The 23550-nt window shown below is 41.4% G+C and overlaps 2 protein-coding genes across 8 annotated transcripts in view; both read right to left on the bottom strand.

Moving 5' to 3' along the window:
- Positions 1–612: 612 nt before the first annotated feature.
- LOC131839878 (rab15 effector protein-like) lies at positions 613–1880 on the bottom strand. Its single transcript, XM_059187608.1, has one exon. The coding sequence runs from the start codon at positions 1336–1338 to the stop codon at positions 628–630; it is 711 nt and encodes a 236-aa protein (XP_059043591.1). The 5' UTR covers positions 1339–1880; the 3' UTR covers positions 613–627.
- A 152-nt stretch (positions 1881–2032) lies between these two features.
- LOC131839866 (liprin-beta-1-like) overlaps positions 2033–23550 on the bottom strand; it is an 84199-nt gene continuing 62681 nt past the window's right edge. For 5 of the 7 annotated variants that reach the window (XM_059187581.1, XM_059187582.1, XM_059187584.1 and 2 more), the window contains 16 exons: positions 22507–22622; positions 21478–21534; positions 20113–20173; positions 19728–19757; positions 17659–17830; positions 14881–15013; positions 14466–14594; positions 12826–12976; positions 12029–12140; positions 11793–11881; positions 8022–8144; positions 7173–7298; positions 6411–6599; positions 4934–5101; positions 4181–4246; positions 2033–3895 (listed from right to left, as the gene is read on the bottom strand). In XM_059187581.1, the coding sequence (XP_059043564.1) occupies positions 3809–3895; positions 4181–4246; positions 4934–5101; positions 6411–6599; positions 7173–7298; positions 8022–8144; positions 11793–11881; positions 12029–12140; positions 12826–12976; positions 14466–14594; positions 14881–15013; positions 17659–17830; positions 19728–19757; positions 20113–20173; positions 21478–21534; positions 22507–22622 (1809 nt within the window). In that variant the 3' untranslated portion in view covers positions 2033–3808. Of the gene's footprint in view, positions 3896–4180; positions 4247–4933; positions 5102–6410; positions 6600–7172; positions 7299–8021; positions 8145–11792; positions 11882–12028; positions 12141–12825; positions 12977–14465; positions 14595–14880; positions 15014–17143; positions 17177–17658; positions 17831–19727; positions 19758–20112; positions 20174–21477; positions 21535–22506; positions 22623–23550 lie in introns of all 7 variants that reach the window. The other 2 variants (XM_059187583.1, XM_059187580.1) reach the window with 1 other exon arrangement.

Genomic DNA, 23550 nt, shown 5'->3' with positions numbered 1-23550 from the left:
TCATGACCTGAGTTGATGGCAGATGCTTAATCATCTGAGCCACCCAGGCACCTCAGGGGTCACTGTGTTTAACGCATAGGGAAAGTGGACACTTCAAGCAAGTCCCAAAGTGAATCCTACCAAGAGTCTCTGTGCGCGGAGAAAGCAGCTGGGGAGGAGATGGGATCAAGGGCAGAGCTCACAGGAAGAGAGGGAATGAGGTTTTGTTTAGGAGTCCTGAATCGAACTGGTGCTGTCAGTGTAATTAATCCCATTCTGTAGTCTCACGGACCAGCTTATCCCCCACCCTGCCACCTCCCACCCAAGCAGTAAAAATACATTTTACACTTTACAGTTCTAGACTTATTAAACAATTAAAGACTTTTTCTTAGCAAATCAAACTTCAAGGCTGACTTTATTCTCTCCTCTCATTTTTATTATTGAATAAATTAATTTTCCCTGCAATATGAGCAGGGTTTTTTCCCCCCTGTTGTCATGACATTATATGCTTTGATCCAGGTGATTATTTTCTTGCAATGGAGGGTGGGTAGAGAAAAAAAAAAAAATCCCATGCTGGGATGATGCATGTGGATGAGCTCGCTGAAATACTTTTTCCTTTTTGCCTTAGTCTCTTTGCCCACGTCCAGTTCAGATGATGCTAATATAAACCTTGCCCACCTCTCTCAGCCCATCTTTCTTACTCAGACAGTTCCCCAGCAGCTTTCTGATGGGCACACACTCTTCCGTTTCCAGGACAAACTGTGCCACGGCCTTCCGTCCTGGCAACTGGCCCCGCACGGTCTCACTTTTGACACTGTCCAGGACTACTCCTCTGATGTCTTTGGGCTTACCTGGCACCCCAAAGATGATAAACAGGCCCAGACAGTCATCTCCTATCAAGTGACAGAATTCTTCAAGCTTATCAAATCGACTTCTCTTCCTGGAAGACCCCCCTGCCCTGGATTCTGGAGGGGACATGTCACAGGGCTGAGATGCCACAGGAGGGAGGGAAGACATCTGCAGAGTTTGCACTGCCAGCTGAAGCCTGATCTGTTTGTCGGCTCCCCAGAAAGTCCAAATCCAGTCTGCCCCGAACAGTACAGCTTGGTGCTTGGTCATCTTGGTGGTGGTGAGCCATTCATCCACTCCCTTGTCTTGGCAGAAAGTGATGAAGTGGATTAAGAAGATCTCGTTCAGAGTGTTGGAAGCTGGGCACAGATTGCTCAGAGGATCTTCGAATCCAAGATACTCCCTCACTTTCCGAGCTGCATGGACTATAGCCTCGCTGACAACCTCACAGATGCTGGAATCCTCTTTGCTGTCCTTCGGAGGCAACTGTTGCGATGAGTTTTGCCCCATATTTCCTCTGCACCTGATCAATACTGCTTCCGAAGATCAAACGTATGAAGCTCATGCAGAATGACTTCTTCGGAGAAGTTTTACAGTGTTTTACAGTGAAGTCATGTCTGGTAATGCAGTCCCAGTTTTCCGACTCAGCATTGACGTGGCGTAGCTGAGCACATAGACACACAGCTAAACAAACATGCCCGGTCTCTCTGTTTGCCAATGAGGTGTGTTGTATTCACACATTCCTGCTGGTTTATTAAGTTAGAGATGATTAACTCTCACCAAAACATCTGTTCTTCTCTAGCGATGTTCACTCCACTTCTAATATTGGGCAATCTCTTCCAAGATAGGTTTCCGCTTTTCAAATTTTACTTAAAGACAGTATTTAGTTCTTTAAAGGAATATACATCTCCCTCTAAAACGAACTTCTTCAACTTTGATGGCGAGTCATTTCCCTTTGCTTTTCTAATAACCCCTCTGCTAGGATTCCTTACGCCCCACCCAGTCCAGCTGCCTATTTCCTTTTGTACAGAAATTCCTCAGAGCCCTCAAATTTCTACCTGTCAATATATGCTATAACCCTCCCCCATGAAATTTATGGGAGTTTGCAAATGATAAAGCATCTGTGTCACTGTTCTAATAGGTCAGAAATAAAGCCTACTGGGTATTCTGCACAAAGGAAAATAAAGTCACAGAGCATAAAAACAGGAGACAATTATCAACTGACTTTATTTCTTTTCATATGTTAAAACCAGCAGTGCACAATGTTTTGTAAATAAAATATATCTCATCAAAAAAAAATTTAACTTTATCACATATCATCAGTTATGTTACACTGCCCTGAATAAAGAATATTTGGCATCTCTAACAGTCTTCTGGCATATTTTTTTTAACCAGGTCTGAATAAGAAATTGTTTTTCAAATGGTGACATATGTTCACATTAAAAAAAATACTAGTATGTAAGAGTCCAATACAGTTACCAGACAATGAATAGTAGAGAGTAAAGGATTATTATTAGCATCAGATCATTTTAGTCACGAATAAACAGTAATTTGGTATTATAGGCCCTTGCTGAAAAGCTTGGTAACCTGCTAAGAACTTGCAAGATCACACCACTGATATTCAAATAGAATTTATAAGCAAATCCATGGGCACATACTGAACTGCCTCTCCCCACACCAATTTGTGACGTGTCTTTACCATGTTGGCTATCGTGGGAAGTGATGTAGTAGTGAATAAAAAATAGGTTATTTTTTCGACTACCCCTAAAAATAATGATAAACACAGTAAGTTTTTGCCACCGCTATTTCCTTTAGAAATAAATGTCATCTGGGCCCTGTGCTAAAAACATGAATTACGTTTTCTCATCAATATATAGCCATTCTAAAACTCATTGTGCAGCCTCAGCGTTACTGAACTCTGAGACGAAATGTTCAGATGCATATTCAGCTTAACAAAATCCCATCCACTGATAGCCTGAGAAATATACAATTAATAACAGTAGGTAGATGGTTAGTATTTTGATGTCATGAGATACTCAGCAAGAAGGAAAATAAGCAGCTTAATACTGTGAAGGTTTTTGTTTGGGTCTGATTTCTTCAGAAATTTCTACAAATTTGGGGGGGAACTTCTGAATTCATTTGAGTTAATAGTATTCAAATGTCCCTGGTGTTCTTCCTTTTGAGGCTAAAGGATCCAAGATGAAGGCTGAAACTTTCAACTCTTCAACAATTAACTGGGTGATGTGTCATCAGAGAAGGGGCATTTCATATACCCTAATTTAGTTGGGATGATCAATATTAACATCATTTTTAATATCATTAAAATTCAGTTTGGAGAAGGAGAGATCATCCCAACCTTTCGAGGACCAGTTGGTATATGACTGTTTGGAGCACTGCATTTGCTTTTCATCATCTCCTGTATGTCACAAAATAAAAGTTCTATTTTCTATGTACTAAATATATACACGTATTTAGAAAAATATATAAAATAGGACAAGAGGTGGCAAGTGGAGGTGGCCGCTGGCATTTAGCAGGCACGTGGAACACTTGAGGAAATTCCACACACGGATTTTGAAAGCATGTAATGTCCTATGCTGACAGCTACAGTGTTGTCACACTGACGTGACGAGATCATCCACGCACTGCTTCCTGATCCCCAAATCCTGGGTACTGTTGAATGGGAACGTGAAACGCTACAGTAAAACACTCATATTAAATGCAACACTTTAAATATATCACAGATTTTTACATTAAATAGAGGACAGACCACTACACTCTCATTCACCAGTGTCTCATTTTTCATGGCGTCCTCGGAATAGGCACACGCTGTCCCCCGCAACCCAGGCCTCCGTGTCCATTTCCGAGAAGGTGGAATGATCAATTGTATATAATCTGTTGTTTGTTCTAGATTCTTTGAGTTGTTTGAAAAATCAGGTGGAGGAAAGCCAAGGGGCTCCTCATGCTCGTCCAAGTGCTCAGATTAAACATTGGAGTCCTCGTCAGTGATGCTGGCACTGGGGGAACGGGCGGCAAAATCCCGAAACATGTCGTCCTCCTTTAACATGTGCTGGAAAACAAGGGGATGGGGTCATGAAACAGGAAGCAGGAGCTCGGCACGACACACGCTCCGTTAAAACATGCAGTCCTTTGGGGTTATTTTAAATATCTTTTTAGAATAACATTTTTATTTTAAACTTCTTCTCATTTTTAAAGATTTTATTTTTAAGTAATCTCTACCCCCAACGTAGGGCTCGAAGTCACAACCCCAGGGATCAAGAATCGCACGCTCCACCAACGGAGCCAGCCAGGTGCCCCAGTAGAATAACATTATAACTTCGTTTTACAGACTTACCGTTAGATTGTTGATGCCTTCGGAGAACACCCCTATCTGTCTCACTGTGCCTTCTGAATCCTCCATCTGTAAAGAACACACCCATCACGTGACCTACTCGGTTGCATCATTTCAAAGAAAGGACAGCAAAATGAGAAGTCGAAGAAGAAATAATGCAAGTGATATGAAACGGGCTGGGAGCAACAGAACACTTCTGGGGATACCTCCTTTCGTTACAGCAACCAGAGGCTAAGAATGAGCCAAAATGTCCCTTTCCTGGCACCTCTAGCCTAATGCTCTGATATTGACAATGACATCAAAGGATTGGTGACTAGGGGGCAATACTCAAATCCAGGACTTTGCATTGAAAAAGACTACATGAGCTGTGTATTTCCACTTGACTTAATACACAGATTTCCATAACCCAGAGACAGTATAACATCAGTGAGCAGCCCAGCCTGGCAGCTTGGAAGCCCAGGTCTTCAAGCTGCTCTTCTATCTCAGGTGAGTTACTCAGCCTCTCCGTGCCTCGGTTTCCTTCCCCCTACACTGAGGATGACAAGGCTCTGTCAGTGAAAGCTGACATACGTTAACTGCTGAGGATAGTGCCTGGGACATAGCAAGCAACTGGGAAGCTATTGACTATTATTTTCTTATTATATTTTCAGATATTAGAGAAAAAACTGATTAGTAGACACAGTGCATCAAGTTTCCATTTAGTGTTTCATGGCTGGAGGAACTTGAAAGAAAACAGGCATGTCCTATTGCCTTTACCTGCTCCAACCGGTCCAAATCATCTTCGTCATACAGACGCATGTCCAATCCAGGTTTAGAGGTACTTCCTGATGGATGTCCCAGTTCCATAGGACAAATATATTCTTCCCTATCTTCCTGTCTCTTCCTTCTCAGATTCCAAAAATTGCCGAAGGTAAGTTTCCTTGGCTTTAAAAGAAAAGCAAACATCCAGGGATTTAATAAAACTCATATGGCAGAGAATTGAGAATATGCATGATTCAAATATTCACTCCATTTACAGAGAAAAGCAATTGGATGATTAAATTGGTGTGACAAAAATAAAAGCACCCTGTGTGTGTATGATTGATGTGCCCAAATATAATAAATGATCCAGATTATGAATCTCAGAAGATTAAGCTTGTTCTACTTATTCACCCCAATTAGCTGCGCAGTCACGGTGATACGCAAAAAAATGCCAAGAGCCTTAGTTTTTGATTAAACAGGACTTAATGCAATGATATTTCTCAGGGATGAATCCAGTTTTGCAAGGTTTTCCCATCTCAGATCAGGAAAAGAGAATGGTCCTAACTGTGTTTTCTTTTCAGGGGAAGCTATGATTATCCTGTATGCCCGCTATGCTTCCATAACAGAACTGAGGTTGCTAAAGGAATCCTCGCTTGTTTGGAGAGAGAATTTCTAATGATACTTGGAAGAGAAACTCCATCTGAGTCACTGCATAGTCCCTGAGACTATCAGTTCAGCACACGGTGATCAGGCTGATGGTGAGAATTTAAATAGAACAGAGTCTTTGAGCAGTTTCAAATCTGGCAGATCTCTTAAGAGAGAAAGGGAGCTAATGAGAAAGTGTCAGGCAGGTAGAGGAGGTAAAAGAGAGAGAGAGAGAAATATCTATATTTCTATATACAAAGAACTTAGTACAAATTTGCAGAAGAGCTGATAAACTCTATCTCCACATTAAGTTGGTTGAGATAACAGACTCATAAGAGTTCACAGAGAAATGATTAAAAAGAAGAAAATGTAATCTGAATTTGGTATGACCCATGAATCTGGGTATACCCGGAAACAGCCATTCTCTGTTGGTCTACCTTGAGTCATTTCTTAAGTATCTTTTTCTAACTTGCAAGATTGGTTCATTGCAAGCCAGACAAGTTGAATCTGTGTGAGAAATCTTCCTCTTCTGCTGGATTTATCCATAGAACAACTGCAATCAATGTTTGAGCCCAAGTCATGGACTCTGCATTGGCAATACACTGACTGCATCCCAACGTCATCCTCTTCATCACTGTTAACTCTAATAGAATAAACGTGAGCAAAGGTTCCCCCAGAAAGACACTTGCAAAAATGCATTTTCTTAATTACTCTTAAAGATGCACAGACCATTAACCTATCCACAAGACTCAGTAAACTCCAGAAAATGGGACAGTCAGGTCAAAACCAAGCCCCAGCTTTAGTTTTTGCTTTAACCAGTTATTAGAAGACAGAAGCCTAAACCAACCTTCACTTTGGCCGTGGCTGTCAGGAGTACATAATCTGGTAACTCCATGGCATCACGCTTTTGGTGCTGGGCCTCGGCCCCGATCAGAAGGTTGAAATGAGTAGCCAAATGTCTTCGCAAGAGGGTCTTACTTGGTGGGATGTTCAACAGCTGAGCCATTGTTTCTACATTAAAACGAGGTTCTAGAACCTATAAAAAAAAAAAGTCATTTAAGGCACTGTGTATCATGCATGTCTGCCCTGCGCTTTGTAATTGGCAAAGTTCCTTCATTTAGTCATCACCAATGATCCCGCAACAGCCCAGAGAGACCGAGCATGGACTTTGATTTTCAAGCTATAGATCTTTATTTTGCCTAAGCCAGTGAGAAGTAGAGCCGTTCCCAACATCCATGCATTCCAAAGTTAGGGCTTGTAGCTCCCCAAAGTGGAGCCTTTGGAAGGCGACTCCTTATATCACTGTGCAGAAATAGAATCTGGATGTGGCAGGTGTTTCACGCCTTTGGTGCTGCGCCTCACATGAGAACCAGTGGCCAGATGGTCACATAAGATAAGAAACAATGGATTGAAATCTGATCTAACCCTACATGATACAAATACATGATGGGGAAAAATACTCGGAAAGTAAAGACTCCCTAGAAATGGTTACAGGAGGGCTCACTTTGATGGTGCTAGGATTATGACAAGCAAACTGATAATGTCCTAACTCATTTGACTGATGGAAACAAAATGAGAAGTCAGTTTTTCAATTAAAAGAGAGTTTTACCATGAGCCCACCATGGACACCACTGCCTCTGAGATTGGGGGCATATTCTGCCAAGTCCACGGAGCGCAGCCACTCCATCACCCGGTGATTGGTCCACTGCTGAACTTCGGACGGGGTGACGCTGTTCTGTGAGAACAAACAACCACCAGGAGCTTCAGTCATGAGAGACTGTGGGCTCTGAGAAACACACAGAGGGTTTTGGAGGGGAGGGGGCTAGGAGGTTGGGTGAGCCTGGTGGTGGGTATTAAGGAGAGCACGTATTGCATGGAACACTGGGTGTGGTGCATAAACAATGAAATCTGGAACATGTTCTTTTTTATGAAAAAAGTAAAACAAAATAAAAGGAGCGTTAGTCCATTGACTGTGGGATCCCAAACACTCAAACTGCACCTTCTACAAAGTCTGCCTTCTAGAGCACAATTCCCTCGACATCCCACTAAGTATTTACAGAAAAGGTGAAAAGGGGTCTGCTAATCTCAGTTTTGTTTTGAGGCATCCGTGCCAGTGTTCCAAGCTTTTTTCACAAACTCATGAAGCAGTGCTTTAGGAATACAAGTCTCTAGAGTGATATTTAACTCTGTGGCTTAAGGAGGCAAGAAAATAAGAGACACCCGAGAAAAGGAGGGAGGGAAATTAAAACACAATCTTTGTGGTTACACAGGTAGAGCCATCACAATGGGGGGGATATAGGAAAATAAAGCCCGAGAAGGTAATGAGGCTGGACTTGAGGCTCTGAGGATGGCAGAAGCCTTCCCTGCCGCCCATGAAGACTCATGTGTCTGTTTTGCCCGCACAGCTGTCCCGTGCATGGAGAGCGCATGCAGCGGGAATCTCAACCTCAGGTGCTACCTCGTCAGACGGCCGCCTCCGCAGACAGTTCGGTTCAAAGTTATTGATCCTCAGGACCTGGATAGCCCTTTTGATACTGAGATGATGTAGCGCACTCACGACCTTCAAAGACAGTAAGTCATCCTGAAAAAAAAAAAAAGAACAACAACAACAACAAGAGGAGTTCACTGAGCTGGCCTAGAGCAGGAGGACCTTCTCAGGGAAATTTCAGAAAACAAGTAAGACTAGGAAACCCCTCTACCAACAGGCCTCGAGCGCTTGTATTTTCAAACCCTTTATTTGGTAACAGAACACTTTTTTTCCTGTTCCCAACAAAATCCTCTCCAGGACCCCAAATTAAAAACAACAACCAAAAAATTAGTCTTGTATCAACAGAAGCCAAGTTTCACCTGTTTCTCTTCCAGACACTTTGAAACAGGATCGTGAGACCCCACAGCTCTGTAGAGCACAGTTGGAAAGGAATTGGCTGGGTTACACTTTGATTTGGTGTGATAAAGCAAAGAGCTAAGAGCACATGATGTTCAGTGAGGACAGCAGAACTAGGTTTGCTGAACTAAGGCACATCACCATTTGGGAGAAAATCAGAAAAGTATCTCTGTTATAGTATTCCCCAAGCCTCAAGGAATCTCTAGTTCTTGATTATTATGCTCTATCCAGCAGAGTCTGTGAATAATTTTGGGAAAATTATGTTGATCGATGAGAAGGTTTTGGTGAGAGTTAAAGAGAAAGGAGACAGGAAGAAGTTATTAGTAGCAACATGTATCACCATCAGTTCCTTCCAGGTGTAACTTTCCTGTCTGTGGTTATTGGGAACATTTCAAACATACCAAACACACCAAAACAAATTATTTCAGAAGGTGATGTGGAGGGCAGTGTCAAGATAAGCACCAGTCTATTTCCAAACACACCCAGAAAATAAAACAAGAAAAATATCCATTTTAGACACACCTTACTGATAAACACATTTGTTGGTGGGGGGGGGGGGTGATAATCTATTATAGAAATAGTTTTTAAATAAAAATATTGGACAATCAGCTTAAATTCTTAAAGCTACTCAGCAAAATTATTTCCTGAATTTTTTTTGGATCAATTTCTTTAAGGCACTTCCTTATGGTAAGTTAGAAGGCATTCAACACATTTTAATCTAAGATTGAGACACCCATTCAAAACATTTCCACGTGGGTCAGTTTCAACTAATTCAAGTTTTTCAGATTTAAAAAAATCTAAATACGTGATTACAATGTAAATACAATGCAAATTATTTTAGCTTGAGAGATTTTTTTTAGAGGGCTGTTTTAAATCAAAACAGATACTATTTTTAGATTTTTTAACAAATCTTTTGTTTTTTAAAAGATTTTTATTTATTTATTTGACAGAGCAAGATCACAAGTAGGCAGAGAGGCAGGCAGAGAGAGAGAGGAGGAAGCAGGCTCCCTGCTAAGCAGAGCCCGACGCCGGACTCAATCCCAGGACCCTGAGATCATGACGTGAGCCGAAGGCAGGGGCTTAGCCCACTGAGCCACCCAGGTGCCGCCGCCTTCTTCTTCTTCTTTTTTTTTTTTTTTTTAAGATTTTATTTATTTATTTGACAGAGAGAGAGAGATCATAAGTGGGAGAGAGGCAGGCATAGAGAGAGAGGGAGAAGCAGGCTCCCTGCTAAACAGAGAGCCTGATGCAGGGCTCGATCCCAGGACCCTGAGATCATAACCTGAGCCGAAGGCAGGGGCTTAACCCACTGAGCCACCCAGGTGCCCCTAAAAAAATCTTTTAGGTAATTTTAATTTACCAAAGAGTTGCCAAAGAGAGATAATAGTTCCATATATCCTTCACTCAGCTTTCCCTAATGGTTAACACCTTCTATAACCATAATGTAGTCATCAAAACTGAGGAATTAACATAAACAAAAAAATGGTAATTAAAACTACAGACTTTACTCAGATTTCACCAGTTTTTCCACTAGGTCCTTTCTCTATTCCAGGATCCAGCCCAGGATACCATGTTCAAATAGGTATTTTTGTGACTCAGAACTTTTGAGGTCTAATTGTCTAAGATGATTTACTCTTTTATAGTCACAAAATTTATGTGCACTTTTCTTGTGGTTTTAAGCCTGAATCTACTCACGTTCGTGCAGAAGCATACCTACCTAGACAAGCAGGCAAGTATTTACTGAATTTGTTGCAGGCTGAGCTATTAAGAGGAGGAATCTGGAAACATCTTAGGTTCAAACACCCTGTGACTTCTGACTGCTTTCTGGCTGTGGAAACTTGGTTGAGCTACCCCATTTCTCAAGTTTCTCATTCCCTCACCTAAACACTGGGGGATAACAAGAATGTCACCTCAAGGCTTGCTGAAACTGGAGTATTCATAGGAGTACGGAGCTTGGAAGAGTGTCTGGCACACAGTATACATGCAATGTGCCACGCGCTCGTGTTATTACAAGCAGGTGCCCACCAAGGTACGGACTTTGGTTCAATGACAGAGAAGAAAATGAATCCCATGAAAGGAACCCCACAATTTTGACATTGAAAAATAAGCTGTTTGAAATTTTCAACAGCTTTTTTTTTAAAAAAAGATTTATTTGTTTGACAGACAGAGATCACAAGTAGGCAGGGAGGCAGGCAGAGAGAGAGAGGAGGAAGCAGGCTCCCTGCTGAGCAGAGAGCCCGATGCGGGGCTCAATCCCAGGACCCTGAGATCATGGTCTGAGCTGAAGGCGGAGGCTTAACGCACTGAGCCACCCAGATGCCCCAAATTTTCAACAAACTTAAAGAAGATACTTCTCGGGGTTGGTTCCAGAGCGTAGCTCACAAAAGGCCTTTTAAAGAAAAGAATCTAAAGCAGCAGTGCACTAACAGGACTGCGGAATCTAGAACAAGTTCTCCTGGAAACCGTCTCTTCCACTGTTGTAAAGTCCTTCTACCTCTTAGATGGAAGGATAAAAATACGGAACAGTAATGCAGGAATCAGAGAGTCCACCTCAGCCTACTTCTTGCCTCTGCGATTACTCCCCTAGTGGAACGGGGCTAAAGAGAGAAAGGAGGCAGGTTTTGGGTAACATTCTCCAAAGCAGAAGGGAGGAGAGGAGACGGGTCTCTAGATGTCAGGTCAAAAGGGTGGTCTCTTCTGAGCAGTCACTGCATATAGGAATGTGTAACTCAGAAACCCCCAGGGCTTCGACACTCTACACTCTATTTTTTAAACATCGTTAGGAGAGGGGCGCCTTGGTGGCTCAGTCAGTTAAGTGGCTGCCTTTGGCTCAGGTCATGATCCCAGAGTCCCGGGACCAAACCTCACATCAGGCTCCCTTCTTAGTGAAAGTCTCCTCCTCTCTCTGACCCTCTCCGGGCTCGTGCTCTATCTTACTCTCTCTCTCAAATAAATGAATAAAATCTAAAATAAAATAAAACAAAGCATCTTCATAACATATAATTCGCATATAAAATTATGCGAAAATTTACCCCTTCAAAGCGTGCACTTCAGTGTCTACATTGTCGAATATACATAAAACCATCTTCCTGGAGAGCTGAGTTTAGATTAGCCTTCATACAGCTTAAATCCAAGTTTTAAATTTCCCAACGGTACTGCAATCACCAAATCCTCTGACTTCAACTTAACAGAAACTCTTCTGGCTCTTCTCAAGTTAAGGCAACACCCTGAAACTCTGGTGGAATCATTGTGAAAACAATGTATTTTGCTCACTATTTCTGTGTCTTTCCAGAGAAAAGCAATTTGACACTCCCCTTCCCCAACTCCCAGGAACCAATCACTTACAATAGTCATGTAATGGAGCATTCGACCATCTACCCGTCCTTCGTCAAACTGGGTCTTGTACTGGGGGAGACCAATGTCATCCAACCACCCTATAGGAGAGAAATCAGTGTTGTTAGTAAGCCACGCAACACCTGTACTTGTGATTCAAAAGAAAAAGCAGCTTCATTCATTTATTCATTCATTCAGTCAGTCACTCATTTACTCATTCATGAATGAGTGAATTTAAAATCTCTTACTAGTAACCCAGTTGAAATCCAGCTTTCCATGGTTGGTTTCTTCTTCAGACCCCACGGCTTGCAGTGCCAGCTGGAGCTTCTTTCGATGAAGTGAATGCTTAATCCCAAGTTCCTGAAATAATAAGCAGAAACACTGGTTTGACCATTCTGTCACTATGGGCTAGATGCCACTGGCAAAAGATGCCAGCTCCCCCCAAACGAAGCCAGTGTTAAAGACCCGACAATCCTGTTCAGTCAGCATGCCAAGTCAAGTTGGTGAAATGTTGCTGAACAAAAGGCCCCTAGAAAGCCAAGACCACAGCAACTAGTTTAGTGGGATGTTCCATTCCCTAGTAGGCCCCTTCCTCAGCCAGACTGGAATTCTATTCTTTCTGTACAAAAGGTTAAACAATTAGGAAATATGTTAAATAATTTGACGTAAGATGTAGGGCTCTTTCCTTTTCCTTTTTGCAAAGTAAAGTTGAATTGCATACATTACACTGAGAAGTTGGGCCAATGCTAAAGCCTCACAAAGATTCTGAGAAATATGAGCTTAAGGTTTATTATTATGTCTATACAATTATTTCTCATTAAAATAGCCAGTGGCTTACATGTTTCATAAGGAATCATTAAGATCAGGTCCTTCTTGTTAAATCCATGCGATTAAATTAAAAAAAAAAAAGTGTGAAGCAGAAAACACAGTTTTTCAAGAGTACTGACTGGCTCCCCCCACGACCCTTTCTGGAGTATAAAACAATTCTACAATCATATTCTCTTTCTCAGTAGCCATTGTCTAAACAAAACAGAGAAGCAGTCACCTTCTCCAGATCTTGCTGAGAAGCCTGCAGAAGTGTTTGGCCAGATGCAATCCAGTGCTTGCCTGAATTCACGTAGGACCCCAAGCCCTGCTCCACAAGCCAATCGCAAACCTGCTCCTTGGTCCATTTGGCAAATGGCATATCCAAGTCACTATAAGAAAACGAACAACTGTGTGAAGAACAATTCCAAGCCAGCCCTGTGGCTTCTCAAGGTTGACCAACTTATACTGAATTAATGTAGAAATTCCCTAGTAATGCCCTATTTGACCGTGAAAAGCTTACTTTTCAGTCCATGTTTAGGGGAGGTGGTACTGGCATTGAAAGTTACCTCAAAAGGACCACAGCTTTCATTTCAAATGAAACCACAAAAGATTCAATATGATTGAGCAAGAAACATATTTGTGGAAGAAAAACAAGTTGAACCAACAAGTCAAGTCACTGTACTAGTTTCAGTCAACGTGGTTTGAAGACTGAATTTCTAAACAGAAAACACTAGGTTAGATGGAAAGAAATCAAGTCTAACTTGAACTGTAGCAGAATTATGGTTTCTCTCCAAATGGTTATCAGTGAGAAGAGCGCAACATGCCATCACTGAGTACAGGGAAACATAATCACAGTAATTTCTGGGTCAAATTTTCTACTTTGACATGTAAATCATGTTCCTCTTTGGGGGGAAAAAATGTAGATAAACAAAAATTTTCTTTATTTTTTTTAAAACAGCACAAGGAGATCCTCTACTGTGTATAAAGAGAACACATGGCAAATGAGACCTTCATATGTTTGGAGAAAGCCAGGGTTTCCTCCTTGATAAAACCTGTGGCCAGTCTTCTGCGAGGGTAGGAGAGACCATGTTCCAAAGACTAAGTGTAATGGTTTGTGCTAGATGTTTGCCAACCCCATCCTTCTCATGCTCAGTAGGTCAGTACAGTAATTTCAAAACAGCCCTCAATTGTGGTAAGGGTGTAGGAAAAGTTCCTAGAGTCTTAACAGATAAAGCATTACATAGTCCTGATAAATTCAGGATTATTTAATCCTGATTAAATTCCGTTAGAATTTGTGTCTTAATGAATTTATGTAGGTGCGTTCACAGAATCCATTAGTCATTAACGTTCACTGAACAGTTACTATTTACCAGATACTCAAAGCATATTAACTCCTTTAATCTTCATAATTAGACTAATTCATACCAGGGGACACGGAGGCATAGAGTATGGATGTAGTTGCTCAAAGGTCACCCAGGTTACAGGAAGCAGCCAAGCCAGCAATCAGATCCAAGCAGTCTGTCTCTAGAACCTACTCTTAACCGCTATGTTAGCCCATCTCTCTAGAGCTATGCTTTAGAGTACTTGGGGTAACTATTTTCTCAGTCAGATTGAAGTCAAAAGAATCATTCTTACACAGATGTTGCTGACACTTTAGCTTTGGTTCCTCCCCTGGCTCACGTAGCCCTCATCTTCTGCATGATTTTCACCAACCACTGCCAACCCGCACTGCGCTAAAGATGACGGACCCCTCTGCCAGGCAAAGGGGTAAGCAAGGGATTCTACTGCTCAGCCCAGGGACAATACTAACATTGCAAGTGCTCATAGCCTGGACATGTGGGTAGAGATGTCAAAGTCCATTCGTTCATTTTTTCTCACCTGTTAGATTGTCCCAAATCTCGAGACCAACCCAGTCGTGGCCCTGCAGTTGCCCTTGTCCCTCCTCTTTTAAATTCAGGCTCAGACAGGTCATCTGGGTTGAATGTAGTTGACTGACTTCTCCTAAGTCTGAATAGAAGAAACAACATCACATTGCCTTGTAGAGACCTGAGGAGACCTTAGGACTTTAAAGTTAATGAGAACATTGCTTATGTATGGTCAGAAAAGACGTCTGGATTTACACTTTAACTGAGACCCAGTGAGTCAGTGCATCCCAGATCACAATCTTCCTTCCATCAAAGGAATAGCAAAGCCTTACAACTGCATACTTGTTTCTAGGCAATCTTCCATTTATTCCTACATTTGAGCAACACACAACACAAAGCCCCCTCCGGTTGTCTGCTGTGTTACTTACTTTCCAAAGAGTTTCATGATACCTCTGGATTTCTTTTTGGAATCCGGCGATGGTGGAGATATCTGCGAATTTTTCGGCTGGGAAGATCTACCAGCCAGATCTAGGTGCTCAGCTGTCTCCTTCTCTGTTTCAGCTATTCCAAGAACAGAATACATACTTGGTGAGTTTTAAAGTACGGAATGAACATGACTAGATGCTACCCTTCTTAACTTTAGCAACTGTTCACAAATTCTTCTTCTGTTGGTCTGTAAAGAGCACCCTACAAATATTACAGATGGAACACAAATTTATGTTCTGCTTTACCGTCTGCTGTGTATCAGTGAATGATGTGTATAATATCGCATATGATATTGTGCCTAAATTCATTAACTCACAAATTACCACCTCTTTGAAGTTCAAAGGTGGGATAGGATTGCCACATTCTTTAAGTGATCTGAGATCACTTAAATTAATCTCGATTTTTCTGCAGCACTTGGTACTGCTGACATTCTTCCCACATTCTTCAAAAACATCATCTCCTTCATCTTGTTAGGACAATCTCCCAGATCTGTCATCTGATCGTTTCTTCTCTGCTATAGGACCTGTTTTCTCCTCTTCTTCCACTCCGAGATTCTGTTCTAGGCTCCTGCCAGCAGGATCTCTGAACAAGTTCACCCACTCCGTGCCTGGCACAAAATGATGGCTTCCCTCATTCATAAGCAGCCAGTATCACAATCTCTGGTCCTAATCTCTCTCCCCAGACTCAGGATCTGAACGTTTATGGATATTCCCAATGTGCTGTGCCAGGAACATCTTAGACTCAACAAATCCATCCAATTCTCAGAAGAATTCTCTTAGATTTTCTTATTCAATATTCCCTTGATACTAATTAATATTCTTCCTGTTACTCCCATTCACACTCTTTGGCATTTTCTTTTCACTCCCTCCTCTCCTTTGGCATTTACATCAGATCCTAGTCACCAAGCCCTGGCAGTCTTTTTTCAAGAGAGTTATTCCTATTTATAACTTGCTATGTCCTACTGAGAAAAGACTGTACTGGATATGCACACATTTTTCTTTTGATATAAAATCAGTGTCTGTTGATTCTGCCTTGAAAGAGTAACATCCAAATTTGCTACGCCCAGTTCTCCCAGCATTCTCTATTTCTTAATTCTTTTACCTGCCCCTTAAGACATGATCCCCCACTAACAAACACAAGCAGTACTGTTTCCTCAGTGTGAGACGACACTTTTACGGGAAAGAAAAAGTTGTACAAAAATCACAGAAATGGTGTTTCAGCAAGATACAAAAGTTGCAGAGGTTGACTTTTCTACGAAGCACAGCTGTGATTATAGGTTATAATAAGCAGCACTGGGCTCTTAGCATTATCAATGTATTTCTTCTAAGAAAGATGCAAAAACATTTGAAAATGTTGTCTGGATTTTATTTATCCCATGTGTATTCTAGAAATGTAAGACTGCAAAGGGAGAAAAGTAACCTGTGCTGACCCACATGAGTTGGTGTATGGGTATCTCAGGGAAAATCCAAAGGAACCTTTCCATCCAAACCCCAAAGCCATCATGGGTACGGGTATACCAGAAAATGTTGCCTAACTCACCCTCATTCTAAAAGCATCCTGTTTTCATTTTTTTGTTTTGAGGATGTTTCCTCCCTCCCATGCCCCACACTTTTAAAAAGGAAAACGGAGTTTCCCCTCTCCTAAAATCACTCTGGGGGAGGCTCCTTAAATATCCCAGAAATCTTCCTCCAGTGTCACTAAATGCCACTTCCATCTTCAAAGCAATAAATGTCAGAAGAACATTCCCTTAAGAAAAGTCAGTCTAAAGCAATCATTTGCAATGTCTTCTACAGACTTCTCGATTTGGCTGAAAACATTGCTCTCTGGGGATAATGGAGACATGGAGAAGGAACTGTCAGGACCTGGGAGTTAGTGTGAGACAGGATGCACTGGAAGGGTGAGAAAGCTGGAAGGTACGAGGCAGGAGAGTCCTGCCCTGGACTCTGAGGGTGCCGTGCGCTTCTGGGTCCTCCCAGAGCTCCTGGCAAGGTGTCATTAGCAGGGGTTAAAACAGCACGTAGGCTGGGAAGCAAAGGCTCTCCAGAGAGTTCACTTTAGCAGCAGTTGGAAGGAACTCTCTGGAGTCGAGGACAACATTTTCTGATCGCTGCCAGCTTGCTATCTAGAGATCGCAGATGCCAAGAGCAAGGATTAGTCAGCCTGGAGGACAGCACTGGCGAAGGCTGGCATGCAGGGGTACGATACCTAGGGTGGGTGCACTGGCACTTCGTTTACGATCTTCAGATATCCCAACAACGCACACAATCACACGCAGCCCAATGGAGAGAACACAGGAGAATGACAAAATGAAACACAGCTCAAAGTCCTACTCACAAAATACACACAGGGGGAGGAAAGGCAAGCACTGCGCTGTGCTTCCAACATCGCAGACTCCATTAGCAGGAACAATATGGGGTTAATTGGTCCACTTTCGAAACAGATGAGAAGCTGTTTACAATGAAGTCAGAGAGTGTCAAGGGTTTTGGTCTTTCCTCTACACTTATACTCCAACAAGGAGAGCAGGGTGATGGCCTGCACAGAGCTATCTTTACCACCGAATTAAACCCAAGGGGGCAGTTTCTTGCAAACTTTTCCCCCAGCTCATTCACCTTCATTTCTGAGAACGAGAAACACACAGATCAATGAACCAGGGAAGGGAGGGGATTGACCTTGTCCTCGTCCTGAGTGAATTAAAGCAAAAGCACGCTGGCCATACGTACCCAAGTTTGGTGCACTTGCTGTCCTCTTGTTACTTTTTATTTTAAAAAAGCCACGCCCAAAGGATGATCTGGCTTTCCGAGTGCCAAAGGGGTTGTCATCCACGGATGCATCACGCCCCGGAGCTTTCGGAGGGAGGCCCCTGAATGGGCTGCTTTCTACAGGAGCTTTATCCTAAAAGACAAGTAATAATAAATGGAACACAGCGTGGCTGTGCACAATTAGGAGTACACGCTGGGCACAACACCTGATCTGTTACACATGTGATTTTATTTAAAAGAATCACAGAACTGGTAAGTTGATTATGAACACCAAGCACCATATTACAATTTAGAAAGTCAGTTCTGAAAGCTACTTAGGAAGCAAGAGCAGCAACAAAAACATGTTCATCACTGACCTATAACCGGCATGCTTCAGATGTGAAGTATTTAGGACATAGAAATTCTCAAGCTTTATTTTATTTGCCTCATTCCCCCAATGACATGGAAATAAGGTACTGCATAACCAGAATACCAGCAGGCTTCCTATTTTTCGAATGGTTATGACATGGACTAGGCTACAATGCAGTTCACAGTCTTTGTACCGTAACTGCATCAGAAGCCCAGCGTAATATAATCACTGTGCAAAGTAGGCGTTATCTCCAAGCTTCTACACCAGCAGCAGAAAGAGATTCTACTCCAGTTATTTAAATATTCTACTCAAGGAATTACTAGTCAAATGAGGACACAACCAGTGACCGTTAAACATTTTGTTTTTGAGAGGGTGTTCTGAGACATATTCATTACCTTGCCAGCAAGTTACCCGACATGGATCACCAATTTTCAAACGCTATGACATGCTTGATACACTTAACACCAAAACTAAACTTGTTATAATTAAATTTTTCTTCATCGATTCAGAAGATTCTTTGGCTGTCTCTAATAGGTCAAGGTCTTTATCGCGAAACTTAACTGTAATTAAGTTATACTTCTAAGTACTGTTGATTTTTTAGCTTTCTCGTTATTTGAATTAGCAGTTCCAGTAACATGATCTATTATATTGTTTTAGTAGGATCCAAAGATGCTTTGATTTGCATGCCCTCATTCCTCTAACATCTCCTGCCCTCTGTTTTTGTTTTTGCAGAGGTAGAGAAAGGGGAGAGGGGACACAAGCTTTGAAGGTGGTTATATTATCCTCTGAATTTATTGCTCATCGTAACTACAAGTTTATAGATGCCACAGTTTAGTGCAACTATTACCTATGTCTCACCACAGAAGTCAAAATCATTTAATCATTTATTGAATTGGCAAGACAAAAAAGGACAAAGGATGCCTGTAATTACAGCTGTGTGCACAGTCCGTGCCTTATCGGGGACACCTACATTACAACTCAAGGCATTCAGAGCCAGCAGTCAAGGGAGTGCATCTGGAAGTGGCCTACCAGAAGGTAGCCTTTACAGAGTTAATGATTGAAAATTGGAGGAAGAACGAGAGCCCTTGTTGATGAGGTCTTTAAAAAAAAAAGACAAAAAAACAGAACACCAAAATGTTTGCTGTATACACAGTGGTTATATTAAATAAACAGCTGTTCTCGGGCGGGTGACCTAAGGATGTTTTGTGAGGTCTTAGGAAGCCCAAATATGATAATTAAGAATATCACTAGCCTGATTGAGAGTTGGGGGTTTTGTCTGTTTTTTGTACCTCCCCAACAGTTTATTGAGGTGAAACATAAAAAGTAACTGAACAATTAGGGGACATTAAGTACACTCACGGTGTTATATAACTGCCACCTCCACCTAGCTCCCAAACATTTCCATCATTTTGAATTAAACCCCTCCCCCTGGAAGCAGTTTCTCTCCGTTCCTCCCTCTCCATCTCTGGCAACCGCCAAACTGTGTTCTGTCTCTATGGATTTATCTACTCTACATACTTCACATAAATGGAATCGTGGACTATCTGATCTTTCGTATCTGGCTTCTTTCATATAACATGTTTTGGAGGTTCTGAGTTTGGGTTTTTTGGAGACAGTTAAGCAATCCCATGTATCAGACATCACAAACATTTTTCCATTGTAATCTGGACATAAAAATTACCTCTGGAGGCTTCTGAACAGACTCCTTTTCCTGTTCAAAACAATAATATTTTAGATTGTTATAGGAATGGCTTCATATATTCACAAACTGTTACACACAATTCTAGAAATTAAAATAAACTTTTATCTACTTCTAAGCTATACAATCTCAGTTCCATTTATTTCCAATAATGGCTAATTAGTCTTCAGTTGTGATTATATACACTAGTTTCAACTGTTCATATTCACCCTTCTTAATATTTACCATTAACTGTGGTATCTAATAAATCTGCATTAGAGAAACCTCAAACTCTTCTTGAGAGTTTTCTTTGGAAAATGGGAAAATGTGAGGATCCCTAAATATTTGCGTCTCAGGGTAATAGACAGAGAAACAACACAGAACCAACCCCATCTGATGACTCTTTCTTCAGATTGCCCAGGCTGCTGGACTTTTGCAGACTTGAAGTTCTAAAAATAACAATAATAGTAATTAGGATTAATAATAAGTGGCTCTGGTGCCACTGTTTCTTAGGAGAATATCTTGGAAAGAAACTAAAACTGTGTGTGGGTTGAATCCTGGTCATAAAAGAAAATCCGGATTCAGGCAGTCACTTATGTGCTTTACTAAATTATAACATTGAGTTCTTTTAAAAGCAGAGGTGGTTAACTGTCCTGCCAATAACTCTAAATGTCCCACACATGTTAGAATAGCTGGAAAAACACTTAGGACTCTCCTTGTGATGTCAACATTTGAAAATAAACCAGCATTTTTCCATGGACCAGTGGTGTATCCTTTTATGTATACATTTAGACCAGGAACTTTTTTATTTTTTATTTTTATTTAAATTTTAGTTAATATACCAGGGAACTTCTAAAACACTCACATACTATTTATATATAATCCTTGTAATTAAAATAAAGGACAGAAGTGTTACTTTTCAATTCACAAAGGAATCCATTTTCTGAATCTGGCCAAGTAGTTCATTTTACAGTTCTGATCGAGGCATACAAGAAAAATCCCTCTGGCTGACCATAATAATTTGTTTGCTATCCTTGCAAAGGCGAAGTGACACTGTAAACATCCAGAGATTTTTTTCCCTTTCACATAACTAGCATTCAAGTGTACAGGGCTGTCTTTTCAAAAATGGAAGTCAGGAACAGGTGACCAGTTTAGAGAGAGAAAAAAGCTCTAAGAAGCAGAGTAACACACATACACAAACTTTTAAAAGGCAATTCTCATGTACTCATGTGTACATAAGTTACTAGACTTGTCCAGTATCAAATAAAGTAAAAGATATTGGTGAGAAAAGAGAAGATCTCATCTTTGAATACTGCTCTGGTAAGAGATTTTCCTAATTCAGACTTGAACTTGGATAAACATAGATAATGGACCGGTTTACTACATGGAGAATGCAAAAAACTACTGCAGCCTTTCCAGCCATTACATCATTCTCTGTGACTCTTTTCTGCTAGGGTCAAAATGCAAGCCAGTGCAAACCTGAAATTCAAAGCACTGCACTTCACATGAAAACTGATGAAGGAAGGCTAAAGCCGTGCAAACACTTGGCACGAGATAATGGATAACAGTCCATGAGCAAGTATCTCTTTGTTAACTCACAACCTCCCCTTTCCCTGACATCCAACCACCACACCTGCATTAATGTATTCAGGCCTCAGTCATCCGCTTCTCACAGTGGTCACTGTGAGTTTGTCAGAAGCTTTCTCTCTCCCAGGTATCAATGACATTTTCCACATTCAAGAACATGACTTACGAAAGACTATCGCACGGCTGGGTTTCAACAGAAGCACCAAGGATTATTTTTCCATCACTAAAAGAAGAAAGAAAAGAAAAGAAAAAAAAAAATGGAATGTGTGTGCTTCACAAGTAAAAGACCATATATATTCTAAGTAAGCAGAACTGTCAAAAAAACAAAAAATTGTGCTGGGGAAGCAATTTCTCTTTTAAAACAGTCATGTGTGTTTTGTTTTGTTTTGTTTTTAAACACAGGCTCCATGCCCAGCATGGGGCTTGAACCCACAACCCTGAGATTAAGACCTGAGCTGAGATTGAGTCAGCTGCTGAATTTACTGAGGATTCCCAGCTGCCCCTCTCTTTTAAAATTTTCTACTATATTTTCTTTGGTTAAAAAAATATTTTACTTATTTATCTGACAGAGAAATCACAAGTAGGCAGAGAAGCAGGCAGAGAGAGAAGAGGAAGCAGGCTCCCTGCCGAGCAGAGAGCCCTATGTGGGGCTCGATCCCAGGACCCTGGGATCATGACCTGAGCCAAAGGCAGAGGCTTAACCCACTGAGCCATCCAGGTGCCCCTAAAATATTCTATTATATTTTCTTTTATTTGGTCTCATTATAAGGTTAAGTAATTGAGAACATGCTCCCTCAAAATTCTACTTGTTAATGGAGAAACTACTGTATCCCTGTCCCAAATCCTTCTTCCGAACAGCCTGGGCCACATGACCATTGCTATGGGGCTTGGGACCCACTGGCGGCTCCCCATGACTTAGGACATAAAACTTGAGTCCCCTAAAATCTCTCTCTAACCTGAACACCACACCTCCCTGGACTCCTGCCCTAGGACTTCTTGCTTCACACCCTTTATTTCAATAATCCAGAACTGACTGTAGTGATTGATTTACACTGGTCCCCTGGCACATGCCTTACAGTTTCTTGCCTCTCACAGTAAAACCTGTGTCTGTAAATAAATTGCAATGCACTCTTGTGTTTGCTTGATCTACTCTGCTGAACATTTATATTGCAATGTTGGGTCATAAATGACATACCTTTCTTCTAATGAAGTCTCTGGTTGAGGAGGCAATTTTGCGCTTTCAGACGTTTCCAGGCCCTTAGATGTTGGCAGTAATGAAGGGATTGAAACTTGCAAGATGCTGGTGTGGAACTGTAATGTAATTAGAGAAAGTAAAAAATCCAATAAATAAGACAGAAGTCACAGAGATAAAATAAAAATAACGGAGACAATTACATGGTCCATCAAAAAAATTTCATACACCTATGTTTAAAAACACTATTCTTCTATTTATAAAATGGTCTCTGGATATAAACATCAATGACTGTTAAAGTCAGAGAAAACATTCTGGAGGAAGGTCATTTTTTTTTTTAAGTTTTTATTTATTTATTTGACAGAGAGAGAGTGATCACAAGTAGGCAGAGAGGCAGGCAGAGAGAGGGGGGAAGCAGGTCCAGGTCCCTGCTTAGCAGAGATCCCGATGTAGGGCTCGATCCCAGGACCCTGAGATCATGACCTGAGCTGAAGGCAGAGGCTTAACCCACTGAGCCACCCAGGTGCCCCAAGGAAGGTCATTTTTGAACTTGGTTCTGAATAAAACATAATACCATCAAGTAAGTCAATAGTTGATCCTGACAACTTTAAGCCCTAGTAAAAACTTTGGTTCTAACCTTATGCAAGTCACTTAACTGGGCACCAGTTTTCTCCTCTGTAACATGAGAATGGCAATGCCTACCTGACAGGGTTGTCATGATTTGAGATGAGATTTGGGTAAAGTGCTTTGTAAACACACCTGTTTTCACTTTATTTTCTATCACTAGTCTAATATAGAATGTTGTTCAAACCAGATTTTTTTTTTTAAGATTTTATTTATTTGACAGAGAGAGACATGGTGAGAGGGAACACAAGGAGGAGGAGTGGGAGAGGGAGAAGCAGGCTTCCCACTTCCCTGAGCAGGGAGCCTGATGAGGGGCTCCATCCCAGAACCCTGGGATCACGACCTGAGCAGAAGGCAGACACTTAACGACTGAGCCACCTAGGCACCCCCCAAACCAGTTCTTTGTGGATACCACTTAAAACA

This window comes from Mustela lutreola, chromosome 8, assembly GCF_030435805.1.
Source record: "Mustela lutreola isolate mMusLut2 chromosome 8, mMusLut2.pri, whole genome shotgun sequence".
Classification (NCBI taxonomy): domain Eukaryota; kingdom Metazoa; phylum Chordata; class Mammalia; order Carnivora; family Mustelidae; genus Mustela; species Mustela lutreola.
Note: the sequence above shows the minus strand (reverse complement) of the source record. Positions and strands in the feature narration are given on the sequence as shown.

What these genes read in the sequence shown, in the direction of transcription:
- LOC131839878 (XM_059187608.1), bottom strand. Translation starts at nt 1,338, where the DNA reads ATGGGGCAAAACTCATCGCAACAGTTGCCTCCGAAGGACAGCAAAGAG.